At 37.0% G+C, this 13,423-nt stretch overlaps 1 protein-coding gene across 2 annotated transcripts in view; it reads right to left on the bottom strand.

The window, feature by feature from the left end:
• The window catches only part of cacna2d2a (calcium channel, voltage-dependent, alpha 2/delta subunit 2a), a 231,598-nt gene extending 219,523 nt beyond the window's left edge, over nt 1-12,075 (bottom strand). For both annotated transcript variants that reach the window (XM_065279542.2, XM_065279543.2), the window contains exon 1: nt 11,735-12,075. In XM_065279542.2, the coding sequence (XP_065135614.2) occupies nt 11,735-11,850 (116 nt within the window). In that variant the 5' untranslated portion in view covers nt 11,851-12,075. The remainder of the gene's footprint in view (nt 1-11,734) is intronic.
• Nucleotides 12,076-13,423: the final 1,348 nt, after the last annotated feature.

Below are 13,423 nucleotides of genomic sequence, written 5' to 3'. Positions count from 1 at the left end.
ACCACCCCCTTCAATACGATCCAAATTTGCATCCGATTGTCCTTAATCGTATTGATTAAGGTGTTTACATAAAGGCTTTTCAATACGATTGAGCCATCAATACGATTACAAACGGATTATTTGGTTGCATGTAAACGTACCTACTGATGATTCATTTTGTCTACAGGGGTGTATACAAATTTTTGTCCAATAAAATGCTCTCAGAATGACCCCTAGTACAAAATCCATATTTAGATTAGGAAAAATTAGGGTAACATTTTTTTCATATATTTAATATTTTTATATATATTTAATTCAAAATCTTATTAATTCATAGCAATTATTAAAAAATAATAAAAACATATAATAATAAAATTTGAATAACCTATAAGAACAACATTGTGTAACCAACACTTTACACTAAATTAAAAAAGCAGACGAGCCCTTCAATATGTCTGACAGGAAATATATCAACACATTATAGTCTGGCACAGCTCTGACACATCACTTCATGCCCTTAAATAATTCAGATAACCAAATCAATATCTACTAGAAGATATCAAAAGTCTCCAGGTTTAAACTTGCAGAGCTTAGGAAACGTATGGGGAACATTACAGGGGAATTTCGGTAGTGTCACACGATCCCTATAACAGTTTTATCTGCTAGAGCCTAATGGTCAGAGATTTGCAACCACAGCCTGGGGGCAGAAATAACCCTTATCTGTGTTACACAGCTTCAGAAAAGCCCCAAAGAAACCCTGTGTGCTATTCTGACTGAGCATTCTTATCTACCAGATAAGAATGACTGAACCCAGCAATTTTATTAGCAAATATTATTTTATTTTTTTTTAAAGAGTGTCTATTCCCTCCACAATCTAAATACTTCTCTTCGTATGTCCATTTCTCTATATGCTTTTAATAAATTCGTACACATCCCTCATCTTGTATGTTGTGTTTATGAGTGAAATATGACCTTTTATCTATGTGTGCACTGATGAACTGCGCACAATGACAGACACATTTCTTCCGCAAAGTAAACAGAGTCATTTTGCTTTCATGTTGACTTGACAGATTCTCGCTCTTTCAAACTCTGCACATCCTCTCCGTCTGGCTCTAGCAGTGGGATGCCGGGCTGTTGGCAGGTACGAGTGGATGTTTAAGAGGCCCAATGATAAAGAAAGCTTCGTTCTGACAGAAGTGCCTCCATAAGCAGCAACAACACTTGCTAAGTGAGCCAAGCCCCCGAATAAAGCCATCAAACGTCTGGAGATCAGACATATATGGCTCCAAAAGCTCTAACGCAACAAGATTTAGCAGGAGCTGTAAGGTGTTGACTTCTTCAACACAAGACATTATAGACTTATCCACAAACATACACAGTGGCTACATTTACACAGGGATTCACAACAGGTGTGACTCTCAAATCATCAACAGCGCAGAAGAGATTTATATCTGTGTAGATGTGTATTGATTGAAGTCAATCCCATATCTAACTCCTGAGTAATGCTTATGACCGTAGAGATGCATAGTGACAGTAATTGCTTTTTCAATAATTGCATTGCTTATTATCTGTTAACTTTTCAACATATGACTGGATGTAGTGCAGGACAAATAACCTTATTCTACTTCTTTTTGGAAGTAGCCAATTAAAAGACAGACTGAATACACACATATTCACACTAAAAGCCTTATGGCCTTTTAGCACTCGCATCCGACAGTATGCCGAGCTGGTTAAAAAGAAATTTCTACTAAGACCACAGTAATGGCACATTCATAAGTCGTAAGACGCAAACACAAACTGTCAAATACTATCACAGAGATTTACTCTCTTTATTACAGCTTTTTTACTCCACAATACCCAAAACTAAAGCCGTGGGTAACAACATAACCCTCTCCTGTCTGTCTTCTCTATCAGCGAAGAGACACAGTCATTTGTCATTGGATGAGAGCACAGGAATAGAAATGTCAATGTGAAATGTCAGTTTCATCTGAATGACAAGGATAGAAAGATTAGTAAAAGATTGAGTCAAGACGGCTAAGATGGAAACACATTACGCTGAAGCACAACTCCATACATACACAAATAACATCTAATGCAATGTAATACAGCACACAAGGAACTTATTGAAACATGTCCAACCTATGTGTTAATAATAAATATATAGACAGAGTTAACCTACAGTACACAAAGGAAAGGTTTTAAAAAAAAGGTTTATGTTTAAGTCAAAACTCGGGTCACATTTACAAAATATCCATTTAAGCTTGATTCAGTGAAGTTAATGTCATCAGGCAGAGAAGCAAGCAAGTAAAGCAGCAGATATTTCTGATCATAAGTAGCAGCTATCTACTTGAATAAAGAAGGGACCTGTTTATTGCCTGTTTAACTTGCATTTCAAAGAAATCGCTAATATATTCAAAACGTCATAAAGTTTGCTTCTTTTGCTAAAATCAGGTTCAGAAAAAAAACATAATACTGGAAAAACTTAAGTTGTTATTGACTGGAATGTTGGGAGATGAATTTCTGACTTCAACCTATGTTGTCTACAAAAGCACCACAGCCAAACTCGAACAGCAACCTGACACACTAACATTAACTCTTCCCCCGCATTTGAGGAGTTATCTCATAAATCAAGAGAAAACGCTCCCCATATTTTTTTTTTGCAAGCAGAGGGTCTGTTCTTTCATATGGTATATTGTATATTTATATATTTAAAGAAGAAAGGCATTCAACTTGAGTAAAAATCTTAAAAAATGCTTGCACTGCAACTTTTTTTTAGAAACACTGGCAGGGAAAGAGTAAATATTTAATGTTAACATTTATGCCTTTGGCTATGCTTCTATCCAAAGTGACTCACATTCATTACAAGTAGAGATAATAATCGTATCGGCCAGTCAAAGCAATTTTTCACACTAACAGCCAACAGTTTTAAAACAGCCAATTGTCATTGCCAATATATCCTAGCCGATATGCATGAACGATATATCCTGTCAATCAAAAGAGTTTAAAAACAGCCGATAGCTATGACCGATATATCCTGTCAATCAAAAGAGTTTAAAAACAGCCTTTAGTCATGACCGATATATTCTGTCAATCAAAAGAGTTTAAAAACAGCCGATAGCCATGACCGATATATCCTGTCAATCAAAAGAGTTAAAAAACAGCCGATAGTCATGACCGATATATATCCTGTCAATCAAAAGAGTTGAAAAACAGCCGATAGCCATGACGATATATCCTGTCAATCATAAGAGTTAAAAAACAGCCGATAGTCATGACCGATATATATCCTGTCAATCAAAAGAGTTAAAAAACAGCCGATAGTCATGGCCGATATGTTCTGTCAATCAAAAGAGTTTAAAAACAGCCTTTAGTCATGACCGATATATTCTGTCAATCAAAAGAGTTTAAAAACAGCCGATAGGCATGACCGATATATCCTGTCAATCATAAGAGTTAAAAAACAGCCGATAGTCATGACCGATATATATCCTGTCAATCAAAAAAGTTGAAAAACAGCCGATAGTCATGACCGATATATCCTGTCAATCAAAAGAGTTTAAAAACAGCCGATAGCTATGACCGATATATCCTGTCAATCAAAAGAGTTTAAAAACAGCCAATAGTCGTGACCGATATATCCTGTCAATCAAAAGAGTTTAAAATCAGCCGATAGCCATGATCAATATATCCTGTCAATCAAAAGAGTTTAAAAACAGTCGATAGCCATGACCGATATATCCTGTCAATCAAAAGAGTTTAAAAACAGCCAAAAGTCGTGACCAATATATCCTGTCAATCAAAAGAGTTTAAAATCAGCCGATAGCCATGATCGATATATCCTGTCAATCAAAAGAGCTTAAAAACAGCCGATAGTCGTGACCGATATATCCTGTCAATCAAAAGAGTTTAAAATCAGCCGATAGCCATGATCAATATATCCTGTCAATCAAAAGAGCTTAAAAACAGCCGATAGCCGTGACCGATATATCCTGTCAATCAAAAGAGTTTAAAAACAGCCAATAGTCGTGACCGATATATCCTGTCAATCAAAAGAGTTTAAAATCTGCCGATAGCCATGATCGATATATCCTGTCAATCAAAAGAGCTTAAAATCAGCCGATAGTTATGGCCGATATATCCTGTCAATCAAAAGAGTTTAAAAACAGTCGATAGCCATGACCGATATATCCTGTCAATCAAAAGAGTTTAAAAACAGTCGATAGCCATGACCGATATATCCTGTCAATCAAAAGAGTTTAAAAACAGCCAATAGTCATGACCGATATATCCTGTCAATCAAAAGAGTTTAAAATCAGCCGATAGCCATGATTGATATATCAGCCGATAGCCATGATCGATATATCCTGTCAATCAAAAGAGCTTAAAATCAGCCGATAGCCATGACCGATATATCCTGTCAATCAAAAGAGTTTAAAAACAGCCGATAGTTATGGCCGATATATCCTGTCAATCAAAAGAGTTTAAAAACAGTCGATAGCCATGACCGATATATCCTGTCAATCAAAAGAGTTTAAAAACAGCCAATAGTCGTGACCGATATATCCTGTCAATCAAAAGAGTTTAAAATCAGCCGATAGCCATGATCGATATATCCTGTCAATCAAAAGAGTTTAAAATCAGCCGATAGCCATGATCGATATATCCTGTCAATCAAAAGAGTTTAAAATCAGCCGATAGCCATGATCGATATATCCTGTCAATCAAAAGAGCTTAAAAACAGCCGATAGCCGTGACCGATATATCCTGTCAATCAAAAGAGTTTAATAACAGCCGATTGTCATGACCGATATATCCTGTCAATCAAAAGAGTTTAAAAACAGCCAATAGTCGTGACCGATATATCCTGTCAATCAAAAGAGTTTAGTAACAGCCGATTGTCATGACCGATATATCCTGTCAATCAAAAGAGTTTAAAAACAGCCGATAGTCATGACCGATATATCCTGTCAATTAGGGCTGAGACAACGCGTCGACGTAATCGACGACATCGACGCAAAAAATACGTCGACGCAAAATATGCGCGTCGATTCGTCAGACCCAAAAAAGGCGGGGCCGTAGAGTAGTAGCAACGAGAGTGGCTCCAGTCCACGCCGGCTTCACAGCAAGTGTGAGCAGTGCGTAAGCGGCGCATGTTTTTTCAGCGCCCATGTTAACAAGCATGCACCCCGCTGCATGAGCAGCGCGAGCTCGTGGCTCTGTAGCAACCGTGCTGCGATCGTTTCTGCGTCGGTTTTGCTGCGCTGCTCAAGCTCAATTAAAGTGAAAGTGCTTTGTTTATGGTTTAAATGCTCGTGGATTGACGCGAAAGAGTCTCATTTTACCATAAAATCATGAATGTGATGCCAAGTGTGTTTTAAACAGTCATGACTTTGAACAATTTAACAAAAAGCAACGAAATATGTAAAAACACACTGTTGCCATAAGACTGCGCTTTCGTTCACTCTCTGTACAGCAGTAAATGAGTCCTCATCTATCTTAATAAACTTAAGAGAAAGAGATTTAATAATGTATGTGCTTCTTAAGTCTAATTGTGTTTATATCTGTCATTACATGGACTAGAACAGCACGAAAACAATGTGGATTAAACAAATCAAGTTATAAAAATTACACTGTGTGACCATCAAAAGGCACATTGAAGAGGTTTTGCTCATAAATGCATGCAAAATAAATTAATGTGAACTTGAGATTTTTATACTGTTTCTAAACTGCACAGTATGAGCTGCAAACGCTTTATTAAATGCTACCTCTGACTAAGAATGCATTATTTTGCACTTGTATAGTCTTTTTTTATTTTGAAATTTCAAGAGCAATCAACATATATTGAAATGTTTACATTCAGATATGTAAATCAACATGTATAAATTGCTATTAGTTAATTAATGGGGAGATAATCGAGAATCGAATCGAATCGAAGTCGAATCGGACTGATAAAATGAATCGTTAGATTAATCGATGCATCGAAAAAAGAATCGCTAGATTAATCGTTTAAAAAATAATCGTTTATCCCAGCCCTACTGTCAATCAAAAGAGTTTAACATCAGCCGATAGTTGTGACCGATATATTCTGTTAATCAAAAGAGTTTAAAATCAGCCGATAGCCATGACCGATACATTCTTTCAATCAAAAGAGTTTAAAATCAGTTAAAACCGATATATCCAAATATCCTTTCAGGTTTTAGCAATATTTAAGGTTGAGAAAGACTGCAGCTTTCAGCAAGTGGGCGTGGTTTGAGTGCCAACATCAGACACGCCCCCAGCAGATTTTGAAAACTTATTTTATTTACTTGATGCTTTTTTAATCATTCAAATTTGGCTGGATGGTTAGTTACACATTTTTCTGTGGTGTGAGAACATTATCGGGCCTAAGAAAATAAACAAAGCTTCTCCAAACCCTTTCATTATAAGCACTATCACCTCAAAGAGTCCTAATGGAAATACAGAAGGCAAAGCCAAACAGACTGTAATCTACAGACTGATAGTGACAGACATGGGCACACATGGGCAGCTTGTCAGCTAGTGTGTTTACATTATATAGCTACGTATGAAAGATTTAGGCCAAGGCTGTAATAAATGAAGCTGATGGACGTATGACAACAAAGAAAAGGTCATTTAGTAATAGAGACGGAAATTAAGTTTGAGGGATGTTTTACAGCACGGATTGATGCCATTCGCTAATGAAGACACATTTAGTATAAGTGTCCCCGAGTAACCTCACGCTAGCTGCTTTTCATTACCCTTTAAACTGAGCAAATTGAAATAGCGAGTTGCACCCAATGGAAACCCACCAATTTCGCATAAACTCCCATATGGCAAAAAATGTTTTTACGGTCGCGTGAGGTTGTTTTTTAGGCAAATCGAAAAAAGAATATATCGCAAAATTGCAAACAGTTTTTTCTGCATTTACAGGTCACTTGATGTGCGTAAAAGTCACATGATCATTCTTTAAATGGCACGGTATGTTTGATTGGATGACAAGACAAAAGAGGTGTGGTCGACTTCATGTGGCGTTACAAGAACCATCAAGCGCATGACATCAAAACACATCAAGAACGATTCGGGAATCGACTGCTCTGTATGCTTTCAAGTTGTTCTTGCGGTATTTTCATGCCATCCGCATGTTGGTCCGCACAGCGCCATATGAAGTCGAACACACCACCTGTCATCATGGTTTTTGGAATGAGACATCAAAATTATGTTTTAGTCGCATAACATCGATTAATGGAAGCACCATCATTTCGCAATAATTTTTATTAACGTTCAAATTTTATGCAAATTTTTTATGGAAACACATGCTACGGACACAGGGAGAACATGTAAATTCCAAAAAAAGATCTCCGGACCCAGCTGAGGCTCAAACCAGGGACCTTCTTGCTGTGAGGCAACAGTGCTACCTATTAAGCAACTGTGAAGCCCTTTGATTTATATAATCATTATATTTTAAGAGCACATATTGTCTGATTCACGTCTTTAAATTTCCTTTAGTGTGTATTAGTTCATGTTAACAATATGCAAAAGGTACAAACCTCAAAGTAAACGATGACGTGAGTTATCATCTCCAACGTAAATCTCTATACAGGACTACAACAAACACACGGATTGTATGTAACAGTTTACTTCCTTGAATTGGTGACGTAGACAAGACCGACATTATCATAATTCCTCTCGCTTGGACTCTCAGCCTGTAAGTTAACTCCTGTTAGCAACCAAATCTTTCAAACATGGTAAGGAGCGTCACATTTCCATCTGACATCAGAGGTATTCAGGCCAATCACAACGTACAGATTAGCTGGCCAATCAGGGACACAGAGCTTTTCAAATCTGTGCGTTTCAGGAAGAGAGTGAAATCTGGAGCTACAAAAATGTACGGTGTGTGGGAAATAATGGTTTTAACCATAAACCATGCAAACACATTGTATTATACCAAATACACAAAATACGTTGTTTTTAGCAATGAAATAGGTGCTCTTTAAAATATTTTAGTGCCAAGTGTATAACTTATGAAATTATGCCAAAGAGCAACTTACTGTAAGCTTATTAAATATAATATATGTATATATAAAAAATCAAGGCCAGGTATTTGCTGCCTGTAATGATTTCCACTAATAGACAACCAGTTATTAAAACAGGTCACATGCTCATCAGCTGCTATATTTGTCCAATCAATGTCATTAACCTCATAAATATGCAAATAACATTAACACAGGTTTACGAATGGACGTGAAATCTCAAAGCACAAGCAAAGATGAATTACTAATTGCACATTTCCACCCTCAGGCCAAACTGTTATAAAGAATGTAAACAATGTAAAACCCAACCACCAGGGTTAAAGAATGACCCGCGGTTAACAAAATCAAAAATTAAAAAAAATCCGAATGACCTTCTATCACAACCGAGAGACAGACGAGGAGACATGAATAGAAGACAGGGGACTTGTGTAACTAGGCTGAGGTTACTTTCGTCTCTGAATTAATTATTTAAATGCTGATTCATTTAGCCATTAACTGCCGCACCGCGTGACTGCCGTAATGGGCACGGCAAAAGTGCATGTACCACCTCACACGTCAATTCATGCATCATGACAAAAAAATTTTTGCGTTGACCTGTATACCAACAATAAGTAAGCATTCATCTCAGAGGCAGCTGTTTACATCTCAAGACTCTGACATTTACCAAAACAACAGAGCAGTCTCCATTTTTTTTTTACGCAGAACCGTGGCAGAGAGATTTGAAACGGTCTCCTTTGAGGACTGACATTGACAGACATCGTCCCTTGTTTATAATTGCATGCAAAGATCAGATTTAGATGCTAAATGCTAATGGATTTTGCTAAAATTAGGCAGGCCGATTATTGCTTTGATTTGATTTTGGATAGCAATTGATTTTCTTGCCTTTGATACCTCTTTCCACATTACAGTCATGCTTGCTAAACTGACTGGGTTTAGTAAACAGGGTTAGTCCGTAAGGCTGAAAGCGGTGTAAAATTGGCATTACAAATCTCTTACAGGCCACAGTACCACAGGCAAAAAAACATGCATAAGATGCTCTTATATCATCATATTAAGAAGATTGATGGTTATTAAGGGGTTAAAAATACAGCATGATGTACTGACTATCCATGCATGAGTTATATTTTTTCTTCTACAACACCTTTGTACCTGTGACAGGCTCTGATAGATGTTGCTTATCAAGGTTGACAGATTACATATGCTGCGCTGTTTGTAAAGCAAAACAATCCTTTTAAATGCATGATATCCTTACTTTGAAGAGGAAACAATTAAAGGTCTGGAGGTTAGTTACTGTTGTGCTAAGCGCAGGGTAATACAACCTTATATTTATGTTGTGCTACAGCTTTTTGCATCATTGTCTTACACAACTGTACTGTAAATATGAAATATTACACATACATATTTAGCAATAATTAATGATTGAAATCATCATAATATTTTCATTTGCAATTGTCAACATTATCACCACACAACACTGCATCTTATATAACAGAATTTTCATGCTGTTTATGTAACATTTATGATTGTATACACCATAAAATACGAGTTAATCCACTGGACTGATGCGTGTGGGCATGGAGAGGACAAATCCAGCCTCTGCCCCATACGACCGCACAGCTGGCACAGACTCAAGCCCTTCGCTTCAGAACGGGTCTGGTGTAGCAATGTGCGCTGGGATCCAAAAATGAGATCTCTTCTGATTGTATGATGTTTCCCGGACAGGGCTTATCCTAGTCCCAGGCTAAAAAGCATTGTCTGCCAAATGCATAAATAAATTAAATAAAAACTAACATAATATATATCAGTGGCATTGTTTAAAAAGCATTGTCTGCCAAATGCATAAATAAATTAAATAAAAACTAACATAATATATATCAGTGGCATTGTTTTGTTTCAAAATGCACATCAGTATTGTTTATTATAAGATATGTTGGTAAAACCTACTTTAATATCCTATTTTAACTAAGGCCTAGTCCTGGATTAATCTAAACCCTGTCCAGGAAACCGCCCCATAGACTTTAATGGGATTAAACAGAGAGCATATAGAGGCAAACATCTCCTGAATCTGCTTTTCCCTGAGAAAAGACCCTACTAATCTCATGTGTCTCCTTAAAGTCTGATCTCAATGATGTCTGAAACAATGCCAACTCTACAATCAAGAGATTTTAACAAAAAATAAAGCATTTTCAAACAAAACTAAATCATCTGATCTGTACTTTAGTGTGCATCAACTCATGTGTTTCCATTTATATTTCTCAGAAATATTTGGATTAACATCTAAAATAAAGTTGATGTCTATAAGTAAAAACCTTTGACCTTCATTACAGTACCAATAATCAATATTAAAGGAGTATTACACTTTCATAAAATAAATTCTGATTTCATCTCATTCAAGATGTTTTAGTCTTTGTTCAGTCGAGAAGAAATTATTATTATTATTATTTTTTAGGAAAACATTACAGGACTTTTTTTCCATATAGTGGACTTAATTGGACCTTAACAGTTTACAGTTTCATTGCAGCTTCATAGGGCTCTAAATGATCCCAACCGTGGCGTAAGGGTCTTATCTAGCAAAATGATCGTAATTTTCTCACCAAAACATAAAAATATGTACTTTTAAACCACAACTTCTCATCTTGCACTTCTTGCAGCGTGACCAAACCTATTTGTTAACATATTACCAAACCATTCATGAGCCCCATTCATTTCTATAGTATTATTTTCCTACTGTGGAAGTGAATGGGACTTATGATCGGTTTGGTTAAAAACATTCCTCACAATATCTTCCATCGCATTCATGAACTATCCCTTTAAGCTTGCAACCTGTTTATGTGTGCAGCTTCACCACTGACTCCAACCAACAAACCCTTTTATCTGGTTTGCACACCTGTTAGTACGGTGAGTTTAGCCATAATAGGACACTTGTTGACGCTAAGATAAATCTAGCAAAATGTATGCATTTTTCTTTTCAGTGTTCCTAAATTGGTCCTAACTTGGTATTTTCACAGAATAGTTTTCTGAGATTTACATAAAGCGATGTCAAGTCTGTAAATTAAGTCTCCCTGTAGCTCAACTGATAAAGCATTGTGTTAGCAATGCAAAGGTCATGGGTTCAAACCCAGTGAACAAACACACTGAATCTGATAAAACAATATGGTTGAATGCATTGTAAGTTAATTTGGATAAAAGCCTCAAATGCATTAATGCAGACTAAATTGTTATAGCTGAGCATACAATAATATCGACTATAGTATAACTATTCACAATATTCATCTAAGTGACGTATGAGGACTAAAATAGAATAAAAAAATCTTGTATTTCTATGAGCGTGGGAACTCTGTGCTTACGCGCATCAATACATTGCGTTATGCGTTTAACGCGCTCTCGATGCGTTTAGGAAAATGGTATCGAAAAGTAAAAGTGTTCAAACGCGTGCAATACTCTCTCGTCTTAACGTGTCCGTGTCCTCGGTAATATGACATCAAAATACAGGAAGAAACTACAAATGTGTCCGCGTAAAGCTCGGATCGCCGTTCATTGGTCACGCCTCCGTTAATCAATAATTGAAAGACTAACCTTCTGAATGAAAAACAAATGCGCGTAACCCTAACAAATATGAACGCTGACAGATATGACGACAAAGATAAACGGAGATGCGTTTGTAACAAAGCCGTTCTCTGGCTACCGTTTTCGCGCTTCGATTTCTATCCTGAGGAAACGTTACTTACGTGTAGTGCTGAGGAAAGCGGAGCGTCGCCGCTGCCGGTGATGAGACGCTGAGGAACAGCACAGTCTGGATTGAGAGGAGGCACAACAAACCGGAGGACTGAGGAAACATCGCCATTTTCCATTAAAAATGCAACAAACTGGCTGTATAAACGGAGCCGGTGGACACTCGGATGAGGATGACGCCGAGCTGTCGACGCGAGCGGATGCCCGTTTAGATCCAAAAAGCCCTGTTAATGTCTTGGTAACGGCTGTGAGGTATTGACTGGCCCGAAATGAGGCGGTGCGGAGACGAGCAGATGCGTTCACGCTACTGTCGCCACTGGCGCTACGCTCGTGCCGCCGCTGAGCCTTATTTGCGCGCTCTCTCTCTCTCTCTCTCTCTCTCTCTCTCTCTCTCTCTCTCTCTCTCTCTCTCTCTCTCTCTCCCCTCTCTCTCTCTCTCTCTCTCTCTCTCTCTCTCTCTCTCTCTCTCTCTCTCTCTCTCTCTCTCTCTCTCTCTCTCTGTGTGTGTCTCAATATTAAAGATTTAATTTCCTTTATTGGCATTGTCTTTACGTTGCCAAAGAACAGAAACATTACATAGGTTATACATATTTTCACACATATATACGTTAAAATAAATAAAACCTAAACCTCTCTATATATACTGTATAAATGTCTAGGAACCTATACCTGTACGTCAAGATAGAAAAAAAAATTAAATTATAAACCCTCACTTTCTCCCTGTCCTCAGTTTTAATTTAAGTGTGCTTTATAGACAGTGCAAAATAGATATTAAAACATATAAACAAAAATCAAAATGCAATGTAAACAAAGATTTAGAAAATAGTTACTCCCTAACAAAGTCCGTGCGCTATCACAGGATGACGGACGGGGGCGCGCCTCGTTATCCAAGCCTATACATTTTTTTATTGAACAATTGACAGTAATATAAATACCACAGCAGCGTATTGAAACGTAAACTGTCCGAAAAACAATAATAAAAAATAACACAACATAAAGACATTGTTGCTAGGGGGAAGCAAGTAAGATGAAAATAATAATATGCTATAGAATCTGACAGGCTTTCTGGTTTTTTGAAGGTAATATTTGTTCACCATAGTGCATTTTAGTTAAAATAATGAAGTTGCATTACTATGATGTCACAAGTTACGGTGTAAAGTTACATATCTATTGGCATACCATGTAAAAACATGTATATTTTGGTAAACCTTTATTACCATGGCATAACATCGATACAGTATGAAAGTATGTTTTATGGACAGTACACTGCAATATAGCAAAACGATGTGAAGGACCACAGTAGTACAGTAGTAATCAAGTGCACATCAAACTTCTTTAATCATTGTGATGCATCTGTGTTGGCTAATGGTAGAGTACTGTTTTAGACACACTTGGACACTTTGTAGTTATTAGTGTAACATATAAACTGATGATGTGTGGTTATTTTTAGACAGTTTTGTGAAATGCTGGTTCATTGATTTAATGACATACATAACATTTTTAAACGCATCTATTGTCTGTTACTCCCTTATTGAATCACAACCAATCAACAAGCTCCTAAAATACATTTTTAATCAATACATGAATGAGTCCAACAGGTGACCACACAACCCACCTGCTTTGTGCTCTGTGTGTGATGAGAAGACAACAGTAATTCACTAAATCTCATGGGAAATACCCGATTT

Source organism: Paramisgurnus dabryanus, chromosome 7 (genome assembly GCF_030506205.2).
Source record: "Paramisgurnus dabryanus chromosome 7, PD_genome_1.1, whole genome shotgun sequence".
NCBI lineage: Eukaryota > Metazoa > Chordata > Actinopteri > Cypriniformes > Cobitidae > Paramisgurnus > Paramisgurnus dabryanus.
This window is presented reverse-complemented; position numbering and strand designations above follow the sequence as displayed.